We start from the raw sequence: 20136 nt of genomic DNA on the forward strand, positions 1-20136 counted from the left end.
GCGTCCATCTGACAGCACTGCGAACCTATCGGCCCACAATTGATGAAGATAATATAACTTTTATCCACATTCGTTGCAAATTTTTTCCGTTTTTCCCTTTTTCTTCTTTCAGCTAAATATAGACGAACGCGAAAAGTTTCCCACCCACTGGCACCGAGCCACCCGCCCACGGAGGGGGTGAGGGTTGGCTGGAAAACTTTATTACAGCAGCCAGCCTCTTGTTGAAAAAGAAAGCGAAGGGCGCGTGGTCAAACCACGGCGGACTAAATCGGTTCGTTCGGTTCGGAGGCTTTTTTTAGAATAATTGCCGTTTGGCTCTGTGGCCCTGTGCGAAAAAGGAGAAAAAAGTTCAATGAAAAACTCGGCTGTTCGATTTGCGTCCGCAGAGCGACTACAAGCGCTGAGATCGGATACCGGATGGACCGCCACGACAGCAGGGGAGAGTCCGGATCTTTCCGAAGGTCGGTTGGGAAAGTACACTATCCATCATCATGCCGGTGGTGCTAGTGATGATGATGTTCAGCCCACTCGGGGACAACAATAATCATCATCGCCGTTGTCGTCGTTCCCGCGGTCGTCGTCGTCGTCGTCACCGCTGCCGCCGTTGTTATTATTGTTGATGTTTGTTCGCGTTACACGCTGGTCGGGAACTTTGGAAGCATATATACAAAGAAAATATTTAGGAGCTAGAGAGGAGACAATACACTAAGAAAACCAGCGCAAACAACACACCGTCATGGGTAATGGAATGAACAAGGTAATGAACTCGTTATTGCTTGTCAGGGTCGGTTATTCGTTCGAACGGGATGGAGATGGGCTATCCATAACCTCCAGTTTGTTCCCGGCATTCGGCATGCGACATTGTTTGTCGAGCAAACTGATTGGATTCGAATTTCCCGATAGAATAAATAACGCCACACAGCGCAAAGCAGAATGCAAATAATTCCACTAGAGCTCAATGGTAAATTTTTAATTTCTCCTTTTTCTTTTCCTTTCATTTTTTCGGTTTTGCTTCGTTTAGGTTATGCCGGGATTGTACGTTGGCAATTACCGGGACTCGAAAGACTATCAGCAGTTAGATCGTTTTCAAATCACGCACATCGTCTCAATACATGATAGCCCGCGGCGATTTCATCCGGTGAGTACGGGGGGGATTGTTGGAGTGCGATGGCACCGGTAATGGGATTATGGGATAATCGGAATTGTTATTCATGCCTATTGGATGTACTGAAAATTGCACTTTTTTTTAGCAAATAGATTTCGAGGGAAACGTGTGACCTTTTTTAAGCGAGATGATGGCGGTCTTATTTATCACGAATGATTATCACTTGTCGAATGTATCAAAGCCTAAATCCAACCCCAAATATAAGTCCACCCTGTCCATCCAGAAACATGATTCAAATCCAGGGTCATATCCTAGTAAAGACTCAGATTCAAGTAAACGGCAGTGCCTGTAGCTGCCGTTTACTTGCGTCTGCACTGCTTGGAGAGATTTCCATCGTACACCTGGCGAAAGTTGGGAAAGTTGGGAGCTCGAATCCAAGTCCAATGACACATGCAAGTACAAGTTCAAATTCAGTTCCATGGCGTGGGTCTAGATCTAGGTCCAGGACTAGATCAAAGGCCCAGGTTCGGGCAAAGGTTCATCCAAAGGTCTAGTCAAAGGTCCAGGTCCAGATCCAGGTCCGAATACAAGCCTAAGTTCAAGTTTCAGCGCGAATAAAGCACTGCTATCCGTACAAGTCCAAATTTCAACTCCGTGTTCAAATTTAAACGCAAGTCCAAATGCAATCCCAAGACTCCAAGTACAGATCAAAGTACAAATTAAGTCCAACTCCAAGTCAAAGTCCAGGCTCAGATCCAAGTCCAGAGTCAGATCCAAGACCATGGTCAGATCCAAGTAGCCGCAAGGTTACCGAGTCTGCCTTGACAAGCGAATGGTCGTGGGTTCGAATCTTAGTAGAATCAGGTCATTCGATGTTAAGTGACTTTAGCATGGGTTTATTCCCAGGCCCCTCCTCATCCTTCCTTCTGCATTCTGCGTTTACTAACAATGAAAGCCTCTTGCCAGGGCAAGTTGTAAAAGTGGTACTTGCTCAAGGTGCGAATGAAGCCTCTTGTCCAAGGACAAATTATAACTAGTCTTCGCACTACCTGGCTCTAGAGCTAGATTGGTTGAAAAGTAGTAAGAAGCGTAGAGGGAAAAAGGGGTGAAAACACACCGACACTTTAAGGACGGATAATAAGCAGTTCGCTCACTCTATAGCGATACTGCAATAACAACGAAGTGCGGAACAACACCTGGATAAGATTACAATAGATCAAAATGCTGGTCGTAGTGATAATATCCACACACACACAAAAAATGGTCATATCCAAGTCCAGGTCCCGTTCCAGATCTAGGTACAAGTGCAGGCTTAGCCCAAGGTCAAGTCCAAGATAAAATCAAAGAGGAAATCCAAATCCAAGCCCAAACTAAAACTCAGATGCAACTCTATGCCCAGTCTAGATTCAAGAACAAATCCAAGTACAGGCCAGATTCAAGCCAAGGTCCAAGTTTAAATTCTAGCCTAAATCCGAACCCAAGTCTAAGTCCACCCTGTCCAGAGTCAGATTCATATCCTAGGGTCAGATGGAAGTAAAAGGTCAAATCCAAGTTCAAAGTCAGATCTGAGTCCAACCAAGGTCAAATCCAAGTCCAAGGTCAAGGTGAAGGTACAAACAAAGGTTCAGGGAAAGTTCCAGGCGAAGGTCTAAGCAAAGGTACAGCTCCCACCTTGGTCCATGTCCAAGTCCAAGTTCAGGTGAGGTTTAGGCCTGGGTCCAAGTCTTAATCCAACCTCAAGTACAAGTCCGCCTTGTTCAAAATCAGATTCAAGTAAACATTCAGATCGAAGTAAAGGGTCAGATCCAACTCCAAAGTCGGATCCAAGTTCAAGGTCAAATGTAATTCCAAGATCAGAAGCAAGGCCATGATCAGACCCAAGTGGGTGCAGGAATAGGGTTAGGCCTAGGACTAGGTCTAGGCCTAGGAGTTGGTCTAAGCCTAGGACTCGGTTTGGTCCTAGGATTAGGTTTAGGCACAGGTGAAGACAAAAGTTCAGATAAAGGTCCAAGCAAAGGTCCAAACAAAGGTCCAAGCATATGTCTAGGTCCAGGTCAAGGTACAGGTTTGGGTCCCGGTCCAGATCCAGATCCAAATCCAAGCCTAAAGTGCCAATTTGACAGTTAACCCATGGAAAAACTGTCAGAATAACCCTGAGGGACGTGTTGACGCAGCATTCTGTTTCTACCTTAAGTTCAATTTGCAGGACAAATTGAAGCACTGCTTCCCGTACAAGTCCAAATTTCAATTCAGTGTTCAAATTTAAATGCATGTTCAAATGCAATCCCAAGATCGAAAGCAACCCAAGCCCGAACCTAGGAGCCTAAGGCTAACAGTGCAAACCCAAGAGTTCAAGTCCATGTCTAGGTGCATGTATAAGTACATTTCCAGGTCCAAGGATCCTAGTTCAATTGCAATTCTCATTTCAATTCGAAATCGAAACCCAAGTTCAAATTTAAGTCCGTCTAAGTCCACATCCTAGGCTAAGTCCAAAATAAAATTAAAGTCAAAGTGGAAATCCAAATCCAAGTACAGCATGTAGTGTCTGTCTCGGTTGCCTCCGACCGAGCCCTCCAGAACACGGAACAACGTCCGTAAACGTCTACGTTCGTCCAAAAACTGACTCTTTGTTTTTAGAGCAAGCTTTATCATGCCATGTGTCAGTATACGTGAGTCTCATATTGAGCGATTCAAAATTGTTCTGATTGTCTCTTACCGTTCGTATGACACATTCTCGCAACACATGCAAAGCAATTTCAGTTACACTGAAACAAATGATTTAGTTTCATTAGATTTATTTTTACGTTAATTCTTCTAACTTCGTACGTTCCCTACATTCACCCCCTCTCCTACTCTTCTGGTAAATTATCTTGATAAAACATTATTTTCATCAATTTTTTGTCTTCATCATCATCTTCAGTTTCGTCATTATCATCACTTTTGTCATTTTTATAATCCTTTTCGTAATTATAGTCATTATTTTCGTCATTTTCACGATTATTTTTATCATAACCATCATCATTTCCATCATCACTATCATCGGTTGGGTCATTATCATCCTTCTCATTGTCCCGTTTTCATCATCATTTTTGACATAAATATCATTTTCGTCCTTACCATCTCCATATTCGTAATAACAATGATCATTTTCGTCATTTACATTATCATTTTTGTCATTACCATCATTAGTTTTGTAATAATCATCATCATTTTTATCATTACCGCAATCATTTTCATCATTATACGAGTAGTCTTCATTTCAATCATTACCATCGTTTTCGTCATTACCATAATCAGTTTGGTCATTCCTCATCACTTTCGTGATTACCATAATCAGTTTCGTCATATTCATTATTTTCGTCGTTACTATCATCATTTTCGTTATTGTTGTCTTCGTTTTCCTGATTACAATAGCCATTTTAGTCACTTTCATTATCATTTTTGTCATTACATTACCATCATTAGTTTCGTAATTATCATCATCATTTCCGTCTTTGCTATGGTCATTTTCGTCATTACCATAATCTATTCATCATTTTCGTCGTCACTATCATAATTTTCGTTATTATTGTCTTCATTTTCCTGATTACAATAACCCTTTTTGTTATTAGTATCATCATTTTCGTGATTCTCATCATTTCCGTCATTACTATTATTATTTTTGTCATTACCATCATCATTTTCGTAATTACTATAATCATTTTCGTCATTTTCATTATCATTTTTGTCATTACCATTATTAGTTTCGTCATTATCATCATCATTTCCGTCATTGCTATGATCATTTTCGTCACTACCAACATCATTTTCGTCATTACCATATTTTACATTACCATCATCATTTGCGTCATCACCACCATCATTTTCGTGATTACAATTAACATTTCCGTCATTATCATCATCATTTTCCTCATTTTTATCATGATTTCTGACATTACAGGCATCATTTTCGTCTTTACCGCCATCATTTTCGTGATTACAATAATCATTTTCGTCATTATCATCATCATTTATTATGATATCCGTCATTACTTTCATCTTTTTTTGTCATTACCATCATCATATTCGTCATTACCAAAATTATTTCCCTCATTACCATCATTTCCGTAATTACTATCATTATTTTCGTCATTACCACTATCATTTTCGTGATTACAATAATCATTTCCGTCATTACTATCATCATTTTTGTCATTTCGCCATCATTTTCGTGATTACAGAAATTTTCGACTTTGTCATCATCATTTCCGTCATTTTCATCATCATAAATATCATTTTCGTCATTACCTTAATAATTTTGGTCATTACCATCATTTCCGTCATTACTATCATCATTTTCCTGATTACAATAATCATTTCTATTAATATTATCTTTTTCGTCATCATTTCCGTCATTACTATCATCATTTTCGTCATCATCCTCATACCAAACTGTAAAAAAAATTGCGCTTTGGTTCGAAATTCCACTGTATTCCGTCCTTTTCATAGGAACTCAAAATACTCAGAGGAACATGTGGTAGAGTAAAAGTTGCCAAATTGCGCACACTAGTTACTAGAAAATTCCCCTCCGGGGAACTACAACCTGAATTCGTTAATTGGGCCACGACTGCACTCCAGCTGATTCGCTAATTGGGCCGACTTACAGTTGTTAGAAATTTCTAAACTCGAAAATTCCATACAATTTTGACATTCAAGTTGTCACATAGCCCAATTAGCGAGCACCCAATTAACGAACCGCCCAATTAACGAACCACCAATTAACGAAACTTTGCTGTATTGCACACAGGCGATTTCCCAAAGCCTTCCCAGAGGCGATCAAACTACGCATACCAGCGTATTCAATAAAGTAACACGCGCACAAGCGAATTACTAAAACCTAAAACTTCCCTCTCAGGGGAATTATCCAAGTAGCTGGCAGGAAATCATGTTTTCGATGCCAACATGTTAGCGTCAGCGTAAACGAGATATCATATATTCGCCACTCTTCACACAAGTTAGCTCTTCAGCTGTCAGTGGGGCCCACGACTCCTGAACCCGCAGTGATGTTAGCCCTTGTCAACGCAAAGCAAATGAGATAAAGGTGCCAGTTAGCTGGAATTAGAGGCGCACAAGCTACGCATACCAGCGTATTCAATGAAGTAAAATGCGCACAAGCGAATTACTACACATTTCTCTCATGGGAATTATCGCACACAAGCGATTTCTCACAGCCTTCCCAGAGGTGCACAAACTACGCACACCACTACGTCCACGGGAAAATTCTCATTCAAGAAGTTTGGCGCGCACACACTGATTGGGATAGCAGCGTTCCAGTAGAGATTGCCTCCCGTTGGATGGAGTGGTTGGTGGTTCTCAAGAAAATGGTCGAATTGCGTATTCCTAGATGCTATGATCCGCGGTATGATCCAGTAAGCTTCAATAACCTGGAATTGCACGTGTTTGTTTACGCAAGTGTTCAAGCCTTTGCAGCGGTAGCGTATTTCCGCATCGTAGACCAAGGACGGATCAGAGTTGCGCCTGTTTCGTCGTAAACGAAAGTGGCACTATTGTTGGCTTTCTACCATCGAAAGTACGGTCATGCTAATGATGAAACCATAGTCAACGAAGTGCGTCAGAAATTCCACGTTCCGCGATTGAGAGTCGAAGTTCGTTTGACCAGAAAGCGCTGTATGTGGTGTCGCGTATACAAAACAACGCCGGTTGCACCAAAAATGGGGCCACTTCCCGCGGTACGATTATAACCATACGTACGCCCATTCACTTACGTAGGCATAGACCTTTTTGGACCGTATCTAGTGAAAACCGGACGGAGCGTAGCGAAACGATGGGTTTGCCTTTTTACTTGCCTTACAATAAGAGCTATCCATCTTGAAGTAGTTGCCGGTTTAACCACATGCAAGATGGATGCCAGAAAGCGATCAAAAGGTTCATAGCATGGCGGGGAGCTCCGCAAGAAATTTACTTCGACAACGGTACAAATTTTGTAGGGGCCAGCCATAAACTATAAGATGAAATTAAAAGAATTCATACTGATTTAGGAAGTACTTTCACGAATGCTCAAACACAGTGGTGGTTTAATCCTCCTGCTTCTCCCCATATGGGAGGCTGCTGGGAGAGGATGGTTCGGGCTGTCAAATCAGCGCAGGGATGCGTCCCAGTAGAGCGAAAGCTGCATGACGAATCTTTTCTCACAGTACTGACAGAAGCCGAGAGCATGGTTAACTCCAGACCATTAACGTTCATCCCACTGGAAACGGCCGAGAAGGAATCTTTAACACCGAAACATTTTCTACAGCTCAATTCGAGCGGTGTGCGAGAACCAGAGAAATTTCCAACCAATACTGGAATGGCACTGAGAGGAATAGCTGGAAGGCATAAGGCATACACTGAACAATTTCTGGCGTCGTTGGCTAGTGGAGTATCTACCAACTATTATTAGGCGTACGAAGTGGTTTAAGGACGTGAAGCCGATCGAGGAAGGAGATCTTGTTTACATAGTAGACGAAAATATTAGAAACCGGTGGATACGTGGACGAGTGATTCGTACAATTCTAGGAAAAGATGGAGTAGCACGTCGAGCAGATGTATAGACCTCAGTAGGTGTTTTAAAAAGGCCTGTTGTGTTGTAGGACCTTGTGACGCTGAATCAAAAATTTGATGCGGCACGGGGGGGAGGATGTTCGCCGCAACAGACCCTTGAACTGAACAACCCTAGTGCGACTCAACATGAGCCACTATCATTGCCCAACAGAAGTTTAAGGTCAAATTCTGGGCCAAGTCTAAAGGTGAAATATAGGTCGAAGTAGAAATTAAACAAAAGAGAAACGAAATGAAAAGTAAAGTGCAAATAATGAGTAGAAGATATGGAAAAGCAAAAGCAAAAGAAGATAGTAACGCAGAAAAAGAAAAAAAACATAGAAAATAAAAAGAAATATAAGAAGAAAAATGAAAATATGGCAAAAAAATCAAAAGATAAAGGAAAAAGTAAAGAAAAAGGAAAAACGAATCGGAACAAGTTAAGAGAAAAAGAGAAAAATTAAAGAAAGGAGGGATTAGGGAAAGAATCAAGAAAAAAGGGAAAGAGAAAATGAAAAAGGGAAGTGAAAGGGGAGAGCGAGAAAAAGAATACAAAGAAAAGGCAAAAAAAAAGGAAATGGGACAAGAAAAATGGAAAGCAAAGTGGAGGGAAGGAAAAGAAAAAAGAACAGGGAATAGGGAAACCCCAAGGAAAAGGAAAGGAAAAGACGAACAAAAGGGAAAGAGAAAAAGAAGAGAAAAATGGAAAAAGAAAGGGAAAAAACAGGGAAAAGTGAAAGAAAAAGGAAAATAAAATATATAAGCGAAAAAAAGACGAGATGGACTATCCCACGGCTAAAAATCTCGGAAATAAAGAGAAAGAAAAGTTAGAAAAAATGGACAAGAGCCGAGAAAAGGAAGATAAATGAAAACAAGCATAGAAAGGATAAGATGAATAAAAAGGAATATAAAGATTGGAAAGCAAAAGAGAAGAAAAAGCAAAAAAAGTGGAAGGAAAAGGTATAATAGATAAGAAAAATGAAAAGTAACAGGAGATGAAGGGGAAAATTCAACTTTTCAAATGTTTTATGCTACCAAATTGAATTATTGCTGTTGTTGTTATTTTATTTGAGAGGTTTTACATATTCGTGCATTCGCCTCTACAATTAAATTATCGACCTGTTTTTTTTAATTGACATTGCAGCACGATATGTCGTTGTGCAAAATATGCCAAACAAACGGTGTCGAAATTTTATCAAATCGTATTAGTTTATCGTTTATTGTATTAGTTAATCGAGACCGCTGTCACCTGCAGCCAGCTGTCGATTTTGCTACGATTTTTGCGTGACGCGTTTCATCCGCCTGCTTTACATATTTATTTTGTTCTATAGAATAGAGTTTGATTATCAAATCAATAGGTTAAATCCCTCGATGCTTAATCTCAAACAACAATGACCATCTTAATGAAGTGCTAGTTTTACTAGACCTCCGGTCATTTTGACGTTTCAGGTTTCAGTCAGCGAGGTACTTGAGGTTCGATTTCATCGCATATAACAACCACCAACAATCACTTATAACGAAAAAATCAAAGTAGGCTGCAACGCTTCATGCAGAAAAAATTAACTTGTTTGTTTTTCACATTTAAAAACAAAAAATCTATCAAATATTACACCGAGCCGATTCAAATACTCTGAGAGTGGAATGTACCGATATACATATAACAATTAATATTCACATTTCATTCCATCCACAATCCACAGGACAAACACTACCTCTGTGTGATGGCCGCCGACACGCCGGACCAAAACCTGTCGCAGTACTTCTCGGTGTGCAACGATTTCATTCACGCCGCCCGGCTCAAGGATGGCAACGTGCTGATCCACTGTCTGGCCGGCATGTCCCGCTCGGTCACGGTGGCCGTTGCCTACATCATGTCCGTGACGCCGCTCAGCTGGAAGGAGGCCCTGAAGGTGGTGCGCGCTGGTCGCGCCATTGCCAACCCGAACCTCGGCTTCCAGAACCAGCTGCAGGAGTTCGAAACAAGCAAATTGTTGGAGGTACGATCGGTTGCAGATAAGTGGAGTACCGATAAACTGATGGGTTTTTTTTCTTGTTTAACTTGCAGGAACGAAAGCGCCTCAAAGAACGCTTTCCTAGCTTAGCTTTGGAAGAAAATGATAGACAGCAATGTTTTGTAGCTTTAGACAATTTCGAAATTTTGCTAGAAAATAAAGGTGTTTGTGAAGGCCAGTGCAAGTTTGGTAAAGACTGTCCTACAGGTGAGATCTCCAGCAATAGTTTGTAATAGAAAAGAAAAATAGTTCAACTAGTCATAGTTTATCTATCGCTTGTAGTGTGTATTAGAAAATCTTCATTGTAACCACGTAAAGTTGCTTAACTCACAGCATTTCATTTAACCATTTTTCACTCTTCCACTTTACAGCAAAGCTCATAATTATTTCATTCAAATGCTGAAACAATTCATTTTCACCTTTCAAAGGTATGAACACACATTCCATAGCACTAAGCGACTGTCTTAAGCATTCATACAGTCACTTAGCACCATCTTAGCTGTTGTTCGTTGTTGAAAAATTCATGCACACCGCCAAAAAGGTACCTTTTTGAACAAAACAAACGCTTGGTCGCACCCGCAGGAATCTGCCGGTCGGAGTCGCGCGGTCTCCGCCGGAAGGCAAGCCCACCGTCGCCGAAAAAGCAATACAACCTGTCATCGTCGCCGTCGACGTCGTCGCAGCTGTCGGTGCGGGGTTCCACGGCGCCCCAGTCCTGCCCGACGTCTCCACGTTTCTCGAAAGCCGCCGCTGGACAGAATAGTCCCAGTAATCCTCGCTCGGCAGGAGACTATGCGGCCGAAATCGATATCGGTGAGTTGGGCGAACTGCGGCGCAGTTCCAGCATCGTCAGTACGTTCCGACCGCGGAGTAGTCCGGCGGGTTTGTACTCGTACACGGGTAAGTGAATGAGAATGAGTCCTATCTCAGATTGAAGCAAAGTTAATTCCCAAATCTGTTTTATTTGCGGCAGGCTCGGCACCACCCTCCATCCACGGTTCCCGAGTCGATTTGGCAGGTAATGCCAAAAACACCGGCTCGGCCATTTATCTCGGGACCAGCAGTCCCTCTGGAGCAGCTTCTCCAGGTGTAAGCCGTCGCGTTAGTCTAAGATCAACACCAAAATCTACACCAAAGTCTACACCGAAGTCCACGCCGGACTCATCACCAAAGCCTTCGCCGAAACGGACCGTTTCGGTGAAAGCACCATCCAAGCCGCCAGCGGCTAACACTAATACCGGTAGTACTGTTAAACTTGACTGCATCGACACTAGCCCCAGTCCCAGTAGTAGCGCTTCTCCAGCCAAGAAAAGTGGCAGCTCAAAAAGTACTACTACAACCGCCACAACAAAGCCAACCGTCACATCCGTAAGTTCTTCTGTCAGTAGTAGCAGCACTGATGCTATTGCAAACACCAATAGCACAACAACTAGCAGCAGCAACAGCACCAAACCAACTGTCAAAACATCCTCATCGAAGCAATCGTCGGCTTTGGTAGAGAAAACCAACACCGCAAAAAGTAGCAAAAAATGACGGGCCATTTCTTAAGAATATTAATAGCTTTTGAATGCTTGTTTAAACCAAAACAACTAGCTTAAACCAATCACAAGTGTACACGTTAAGAAGTAGACCTTGCAGTTGCAAACTATATCCATTACTAGCAAACAAAAAAGCAAAAAAATCAAATGTCGATATTTTATCTCAATGATGATGAATCGTAAACTATATATTTTATCCCACACTGCAAGTGGAACACAAATGCAAACAAAAGAGAGTGTGTAAAAAAAGAGTATTTAACGCTTAGCGAACTTATATTGAGAAGTGATCGAATGCCACGCAAATGTGTTATAAACGCTACTGAAACGCTAGCAGAACAATAAGAAACAAGTTACGATATATGTAATCAATTGGTTAGGTTGATAGAAATGAGAACAGAAAGTGGAAAGCCCGAAAACAAACGGGATGAGTCGAAACGAAAGTAATCCACGCATACATACATGCATACATACTATACAGAATAACTTTGTGAACTTTTTATTTTATATGAAAAAACAAAGGCGCAAAAATAAAAAAGAAAAAATATTGGATTAGCTTTGAAGCGAGTTTGGGGGGAGGAAGTATAGGATAACGTTCGTTTGTTGTTTTTACAATCCTAAATCCTTGTGAATTGTTTTCAGTTCTGAACAAACTGAATCAAACAGTCAAAATGTTAAAATTTGGAAAACATATTTTATGTTTCCGGCTTAAAATGGAGTGTAACAACTACCTTGTAGTTGTATTTTTACTCAGACCTAATTAGTCGTAATTTAAAATTCACATTGCCCACACTTAAGGCAGTCACAAACAGAAACATTTACCCTGCAGCCAAATAGCCATACACATTGAAGACATCAAGTGTCCTATCTCATACGTACACGCATCGCTTTTCCGGCAATGTAATCCATCAGCCATCCTGCTGCGACTGCGACAGCGACAGGCCCCATTTATTGTGTGTGATGTGCAGTCCGTGCGCACTTGCTCTGCGTTTTTATGCATAACTTATACCTACAATGCCATTTGGTCATACAAAGTATGAATCATCATCACCGCCGACCGCCGATTCTGTGATCGCCTGGTGAATTTGACATTTACACCCTTCGCATAAATCACTGTTCTTACGCTTACACAACGCACTGTTGGTGTGCAGTGTCAACACGACACTCATCCTATCCTGCCACCCTCTACCACTACTACAGACATTCGTCGGATGGGGTGGCGCGCTCCCGACATCATGGGTGGCGCTGACAAATAGAAATGCAGAGCGTAGCTTGGGAACTCACGCTCGGGAGAGAAGTTTCGATAGTCTCTTATGGGAAGTTATCATAGTATGCTTCTTTTTGGTTCAAAAAACCGAGGGGTGTTTGGCGATGTACAGCATCATTGATGCATGGATAAATGGCCTAAGTGACTTGATAATTTGATAGAAATACTGTTAAAATAAACAGTGCAGTGTTCTTAATTTCTACTATCGAACGATGGTATGCAAGCTGACGCATTTTCTTGGGAACGTTCTTCAAAAGGTTCAGTACACACTTATTAGCAACAAGTTTTGACACTTTTTCCAGTCGTTTTCAAATTGTTAGATTGATTCTGCTAGAGAGACATGTTTCCTAAGAAGTGTTATGCCAATTCCCAAAATTCTTCAAATGGTCGAATTTGCGGGCCATTAGAGAGATTCATGTACTTTGGAACGAATGCTTTCTTGGAGAGAAATACCATTCTATCGTTGATTTTGCGTAATGGCACGACGTTACATCTAGCCAGAAAAGTACAGGATTCTTGTGGCTGCAAATCATGTCACAAACGGTTGCGAAATTTTATCGCAGTCACAAATAGCTTGCCAGATCCTTCTAACCTTTAACCAAATACTTGGCATTTCACGATTTCATTATACGCCGAATTGAACGCCTTCGTTATACGATAATCCAAACAGGGGCTATCAGGATTTTTTTTAGCCGTTTTCGGTTTATCCTCACTGAATTTTCTGATCGCAGTTCGCATGGATTTCTCACTTACAAGGTGTAAGTGTCAGTAGTAATAACAGGTGACGATAGTAATAACTGTCAACGTTTTTTGGACGTCAATGTGTCAATCACAAATGTGTCTGCATTCGAATGTCAACAGGCTAATATAGCCCCAATGATTGTCCGACACACAAAATACAGTCAAATCCATTATCAGTCTTGCATCAATGCGCATGAAAACAGATCTCTTCTCCATCAGGCACCTATGCAACTCGAACTGCTTCTAACCAATCACATCTTTAATAAGTCAATTTCGTTAGTTGAATTGTACAAACAATTGACTAATATAAATATGACATAGCGATAACTAAATATAGACTATACACACTTGTGTTTATCATCATAGGGACAACCACAGAGAACAGACTACCAGGTAATTGACAAAAAGTGTGTAAAAGGTTTTTATGTAATTTACGAGTAATCCTTCAATAGAGCATCCCTCGAGCAGTAACTAAACAGTGGCAAACTAAATCTTGATGTTGCCGCCATCGTTGCTATGTAACTCCAGCACAAAGAAATATTGATAAAAGGTACATGGATATTTTGTGATGCGTTTGGCAAACTATTTCTGGAGGGCGCTACCGACAGATTTTACACACAAAAAATCAATTACTTCCTTCGAGCCTGTTAATCTGTTCTCTGTGGGACAACTTTAACTGCGGATAGGTACCGTTGGTAGAATTTCTTTTCAATATCTTGTGGAATAAATGAGCTAATGACAACTTCACATATGTATTTACTGTCATTGGTACATAATGAATTCAGAAAGACAATGCAAGAGCGAAACAACCCGTTCTGTAATATTAGGAAAGATGGCCTATTTTCCGTCCATCGATTCTCCAGCTGACTTAGAAGAGGTCGTTGAGAAAACAAATTCCCTAATAATAGAAGCATATGAAGAAGCTTGTCCGCTTCGAACAGTGAGTGCTACAAGAGCTACCCCTTGGTGGAACGCAGAACTTGCGAAACTTAGGAAGAAATGTCGAAGGGCTTGGAACCGACGTTACAGAGATGGTCAGGATGCCTACAAGTTAGCTCGCAAAGCTTACAAAAAGGCGTTCCGGGCCTCTGAGAGAACTGGGTGGAGAAACCTACGCTCTAATGTCTCGAGTACAAACGAAGCGTCTAGAATTAATAAAATTCTCTCCAAGACGAAGGATTTTAACGTAAATTCACTAAAAACGGCCAGTGATGAATACTCATCGGATGAAGATGAAGTACTTAAGTGTTTGTTTGACACTCATTTTCCAGGTTGTACGGAGCCAACTCCAACGATTGATTGTGAAATCTTTTCGGCAAACTACGAGTCTTGGGCATTAGCCAGGAAACTCGTAACAACTAAATCGATTAAATGGGCAATCGAGAGTTTAGCTCCGTATAAAACTCCTGGAAAAGACGGAATTTTCCCTGCTTTGCTTCAGAAAGGGTATGAACATTTCAAACATATTTTGAAAAAGATTATTGCATGCAGTATTGCCACCGGTTATATCCCGACACCGTGGCGGGAAATAGTTGTGAAATTTATCCCCAAGGGTGGTCGCGCGTCTTATGAAGAAGCGAAAAGTTTTAGGCCTATCAGTTTGAGTTCTTTTCTCCTCAAAACTGTAGAACGAATTATTGATCACCATATTCGTGATGTTAGCTTGAGTGATTATCCACTTCATGATATGCAACATGCATATTAACGTGGTAAATCTACTGTAACTCTGTTACATAATGTCGTTTACAAAATCGAGAAAGCATTTTCTCACAAAAACTCCTGTTTAGGAGTATTTCTCGATATCGAAGGAGCTTTCGATAACGTATCTTTCAATTCTATACTGGAAGCAGCACAAAACCATGGAATTCCATCTACTATAATAAGCTGGATACACCAAATGCTTAGCAACCGGATTCTTTGCTCATCATTGAGACTAGCAGGAATAAGGAAGCTGAGCATCTGTGGCTGCCCTCAGCACTAAATGCGACAAATTCTAAATCAAAAACTGTAGTTGAATGTCGGACTCAACTAGAAGTTTTGAGCATCTTAAATGCTGTTTACCTTTTATGGGTTCCTGGTCATTCTGGTATATCTGGAAATGAATTGGCTGACGAATTAGCAAGAGCCGGAGCAGAAATCGACTTCATTGGTCCGGGACCAGCTTTGCCTATTTCCTGCTGTTGGATAAAGCAAAAGATTCGCTGCTGGGCTTCAACTGAACACGCCTCCTATTGGCAAAATTCTGAAACATGTCGTCAAACTAAAGTATTTTTGGCAGAGCTTAATCTAGCGTTTTCAAAGAATTTATTAAAATTTTCTAAGCAAAATATGAAGATTCTTGTTAGAGCATTGACTGGCCATTGTAAACTCAATTATCATATGGCCACTATTCAACGTGCAGAGTATTACTCTTGTGATCTTTGTGAGTCCGATTATGGAACTTCGTATCATTTGATATGTGTCTGTCCTACAAAAATGCAATTGCGTTTACGGGTCCTTGGACAACCCTATATAGAGGATCATACTGTTAGACAGTTGAAACTAAAAGACATTCTTATGTTTTTGAACCAGTGTGGGACAGAACTTTAGTTCTCTCTGAAGTTTTTGACTCGAAAGAGAAAAACACTTCTGATATATGTATGTGCTGTCGTTTTCCTAGTCCTCGCTATTCCCATATCCCTACTACCTATCCCTATCCTTCCCTTCCCATCAGGAAAATGATGAGAGAGTGCGGCAAGGCACAAATTTCCTTATAGGTATGGGGAGCGTGCCGTTTGAGCCAAAATATTCTGATTCCTGATTCCGAACCCCTTACTCTGCTGTATATTGTATAAGGGGCTTGTGGAAAGCAAACAATTAATCGGCATGCGCATCTGGATAACCCAATTTTTATTCGAAAATCACGTCACATCTAACATCGTTAACATAAACAACACTTAGGACAGCACAACAAAATCTCAACTAACTTATGTGGCCCTCATCATATCAAATCAGCAAAATGAGAATTGGTATATAAACTTAACAGATACATATGACAAACAAATGCCAAATTAAACCGATGTTACTCGCACTTCCCACGACGTATTTACGTTAGCAGAGCTGCTGGATGCAAAATAAGGGTAAGCGTAAGAGATAGAGATAGTTTCTGCGCAACTGTCTCTGCAAATGTGTGAGTGAAATAATATTTCTTAGATAGAAGTAGAGAACTTTGACTTGCGAAACCGCGAGGGGGCTGCAGAGTGCAGATGTAATGGAATCAAAGAACATGTAATGAATCAATTTCATTAACTGCGCTGATGCATTGCAAAAGCAAATCCAGATAAAAAATTAAAAGATTAGTTTAATGATAAATCTATACCTATAAAGAAGGATTTCTGTCTGTCTGTCTGTCCGTATGTTCCTTATAGAATCGAAAACTACTGAACCAATCGGCATGAAAATATGCATGTAGAGGTTTTTTGGGGCCAGGAAAGGTTTTAGTGATGGTTAGAAACCCCTCCCCCCACTAAGAGGGGGGGCTCCCATACAAATGAAACACAAATTTCTGCATAAAGGCCCCCATACACGTACGCATATGTTGGGTTGGAAATGAACAAAATGTTGGAGGTTCATTCCGACCGAGCGCCGAGCCGAACATTTCCTTCTGCCAGTTTGGTTCGTGGCACTCACACACAAGCGAGCGTGTTGGACGAACATGAATTCACCAACATTTTCGGCCAACATGTACGTACGTGTATGGGGGCCTTAACTCGACAACTAATCAAGCAAATAGAACAAATTTTGGCATGTGGGTGTTTTCGGTGACAAGAATTTTTTCTATGGAAAATTGAGACCCCTCCCCTCTTTATAAGGGGAATTATAACTCCTATCCTCTTTAAAGGGGGGGGCTTCCATATAAATTTCCTCATAACTCGAGAACTAATCAAGCAAATCGAACCAAATTTGGCATGTGAAGGTTTTCGAGGGCAAGTATATTTTCTATAGTAAATTAGGACCCCTCCCCACTTTAAGAGGGGGGGCTCCTGTACCAAAGAAACACAATTTTCCTCATAACTCGAGAAGTAATTAAGCAAATGGAACCAAATTTGGCATGTGGGTGTTTTTGGAAACAAAAATTTTTTCTATGATGAATTGGGACCCCTCCCCGTTTTAGGAGGGGGGGATCCTATACACATGAAAGACAAATTTCCTCAGAACTGAAGAACTATTCAAGCAAATGGAACAAAATTTGGCATGTGAAAGTTTTCGAGAGCAAGAATATTTTCTATGGTGAATTAGAACCCCTCCCTACTTTAAGAGGGGGGGCTCCTATACAAACGAAATACAAATTTCCTCATAACTCGAGAACTAATCAAGCAAATGGAACCAAATTTGACACGTGGGTGTTTTTGGAGACAAATTTTTTTTCTATGATGAACGGGGACCCCTCCTCACTTTAGGAGGGGGGGCTCCTATACAAATGAAATACAAATTTCCTCATAACTCGAGAGGTAATCAAGCAAATGAAACCAAATTTGGCATGTGAGAGTTTTCGAGGGCAAGAATATTTTCTATGGTGAATTAGGACCCCTCCCAACTTTAAGAGGGGGGGCTCCTATACAAACGAAATACAAATTTCCTCATAACTCGAGAACTAATCAAGCAAATGGAACCAAATTTGGCATGTGAAGGTTTTCGAGGGCAAGAATATTTTCTATAGTAAATTGGGACCCCTCCCCACTTTAAGAGGGGGGGCTCCTGTACCAAAGAAACACAATTTTCCTCATAACTCGAGAACTAATCAAGCAAATGGAACCAAATTTGGCATGTGAAGGTTTTCGAGGGCAGGAAAATTTTCTACGGTGAATTAGGACCCCTCCCCACTCTAAGAGGGGGGGCTCCTGTACAAATGAAATACAAATTTCCTCATAACTCGAGAACTAGTCAAGCAAATAGAACCAAATTCGGCATGTGGAGGTTTTTGGAGGCAAAAATATTTTCTACGGTGAATTAGGATCCTTCCACACTTCAAGAGGGGGGGCTTCTACACAAATGAAATACAAATTTCCTCATAATTCGAGAACTAATCAAGCAAATGGAACCAAATTTGGCATGTGAGAGTTTTAGATGGCAGAATTTTTTTTCTGTGGTGTATTACGACCCCTTTCCCTTTCAAGAGGGTGGGCTCCCATACAAATAAAATACAAATTTCCTTATAATTTGAGTACTAATCAAGCAAATGGAACCAAATTTAGCATGTAGGAGATTTTTGAGTCTTGAATTTATTTTATGATAGTTAGAGACCTCTCACCCCTGTGGTAGGGGGATATGGACTCTCATACAAATAAAACAGAAATTTTTGCGAAACTCAAAAACTAATCGAACTCGAGAAATTCGAGACTCTTCCATAAAACATTAGTCAATACAAGACCACAAAAACTATATAGTAACACTAGATCATTCAGGACGAGCCGGTCGCGAGTGTTGCCGGTGACCCGCCGTCGGAAGCGCCGCCCACTGGGGGGCTTGCAAAACTCGAGATAGTGACAAAGATCATCCGAGATTCATGATTTATGTACAACACAGGTTAATTTGTGGCAATACGAAGTTTGTCGGGTCAGCTAGTAAGATATATAAAGCATGTGCTTGAGCGTGATAGTAATTCCGAGTTTGAATAGGAAACTGCTCAACAGCTTCGATTGCAGTAAGATTTGTGCGTGCCATGATGGCTTTTATATTATTTTGTCTAGCTCGTTCAGGGTAGCTAACGTCCGTTGTTTTATGTGCTGCACGGCAGTATACACTTTTCCGGTTGATTACACTCGTTGAAATCTTCTTCCTTAACGTGTGTCTTTGAACAATTGTCACAACTTCGCTTGCTTTTGCAGTTTGTTGTTAGATGATTGTACCGAAGACAGTTCTGGCATATCACTACCCAGGTAACCAATAAGCATTTCCAATGCAATTTAAAAGCAAGCCAGTAAGCATTTAAGTTGCCTTAAATGCTACTTAAATGCTATTTTGGCAAAATAAGCGGCTAATTTACTGCTAGCCCTCTTATAGTGCTGACAATGCTTATTTGCAGCTAGTTACCAACAAGAAGAATTTAAATAGAATTGTGGATGCCAATTTACAACAGTTATGCAGTCAAAAAGCTGATAAACAACAACCTGCAGTATAAAACGCCAGGGATGCTAATAAACGACTGATTTACTGCTTATTTTAATGTTTATTGGTTACCTGGGTAGTAATCACTTTCACTCGCGTTGCAACACATTTAAAATACCTCCCCAAGCAGCACCATTTGTTGCATGAAGGGTTACGCAACTATAATTGAAACATTCAAATATGGTAAAAGTTCGCATCAGTTACCTTTATCGAACTGTTATGTGATTGAAAAAGCGCAAGAGGTGGAGCCTATTTGCAATCAATTGTTACACATATGTTTTCTGGGACATCAATGCGCGCTGTCTATCCATTCGCGACTACAATACTAAAAGAGATTTTAAGGATGTTCACACTCGCACGAAATCCTATATGTCGCGTTGTCAAAACTTTCGTGAAAACAAAAACAAAAATACTTTCTTCTCTTTTTTCCTCGCACAAAAACCAAACAATTATGAGCAACTTCGTAATCGCGAATTATGTTTAGCGGGAACCGGGAAACAAATTTCCTCTCTGGTCTCCAAGACGAAAATTATTTACATTAATATCCTTAATGCGAAACAAAACTTTAGTTTTTTGGGCCTATTATGAGCTAATCTTCATGCCATTCAAAATTGATCGTGCAAAATATAATTTTGCATTGTATTATTTGATGCGCCTCGTGAAAGTTATTAATTTATTGATTTTCAAGTTTAAAGAATTAAACCAGTGTAACGATGTTACAAAATAAGTAAGGTAACAAACCCTATAAACCAA

General features: G+C 40.7%; 1 protein-coding gene across 1 annotated transcript; it reads left to right on the forward strand.

The window, feature by feature from the left end:
• The first annotated feature begins 736 nt into the window (after window positions 1-736).
• Window positions 737-11226, forward strand: LOC128738980 (uncharacterized). Its single transcript, XM_053834505.1, has 6 exons — window positions 737-757; window positions 1022-1138; window positions 9382-9678; window positions 9747-9900; window positions 10276-10593; window positions 10667-11226. The coding sequence occupies exons 1-6, from the start codon at window positions 737-739 to the stop codon at window positions 11224-11226; spliced, it is 1467 nt and encodes a 488-aa protein (XP_053690480.1).
• Window positions 11227-20136: the final 8910 nt, after the last annotated feature.

Source organism: Sabethes cyaneus, chromosome 2 (genome assembly GCF_943734655.1).
Source record: "Sabethes cyaneus chromosome 2, idSabCyanKW18_F2, whole genome shotgun sequence".
Classification (NCBI taxonomy): Eukaryota; Metazoa; Arthropoda; class Insecta; order Diptera; family Culicidae; genus Sabethes; species Sabethes cyaneus.

Excerpts from the sequence above, each read along its gene's own strand:
- LOC128738980 (XM_053834505.1), top strand. The coding sequence starts at position 737 with ATGGGTAATGGAATGAACAAG. Across the intron at positions 9,901-10,275 it reads TGGTAAAGACTGTCCTACAG|GAATCTGCCGGTCGGAGTCG; the intron begins GTGAGATCTCCA and ends TCGCACCCGCAG. Across the intron at positions 10,594-10,666 it reads GGGTTTGTACTCGTACACGG|GCTCGGCACCACCCTCCATC; the intron begins GTAAGTGAATGA and ends TATTTGCGGCAG.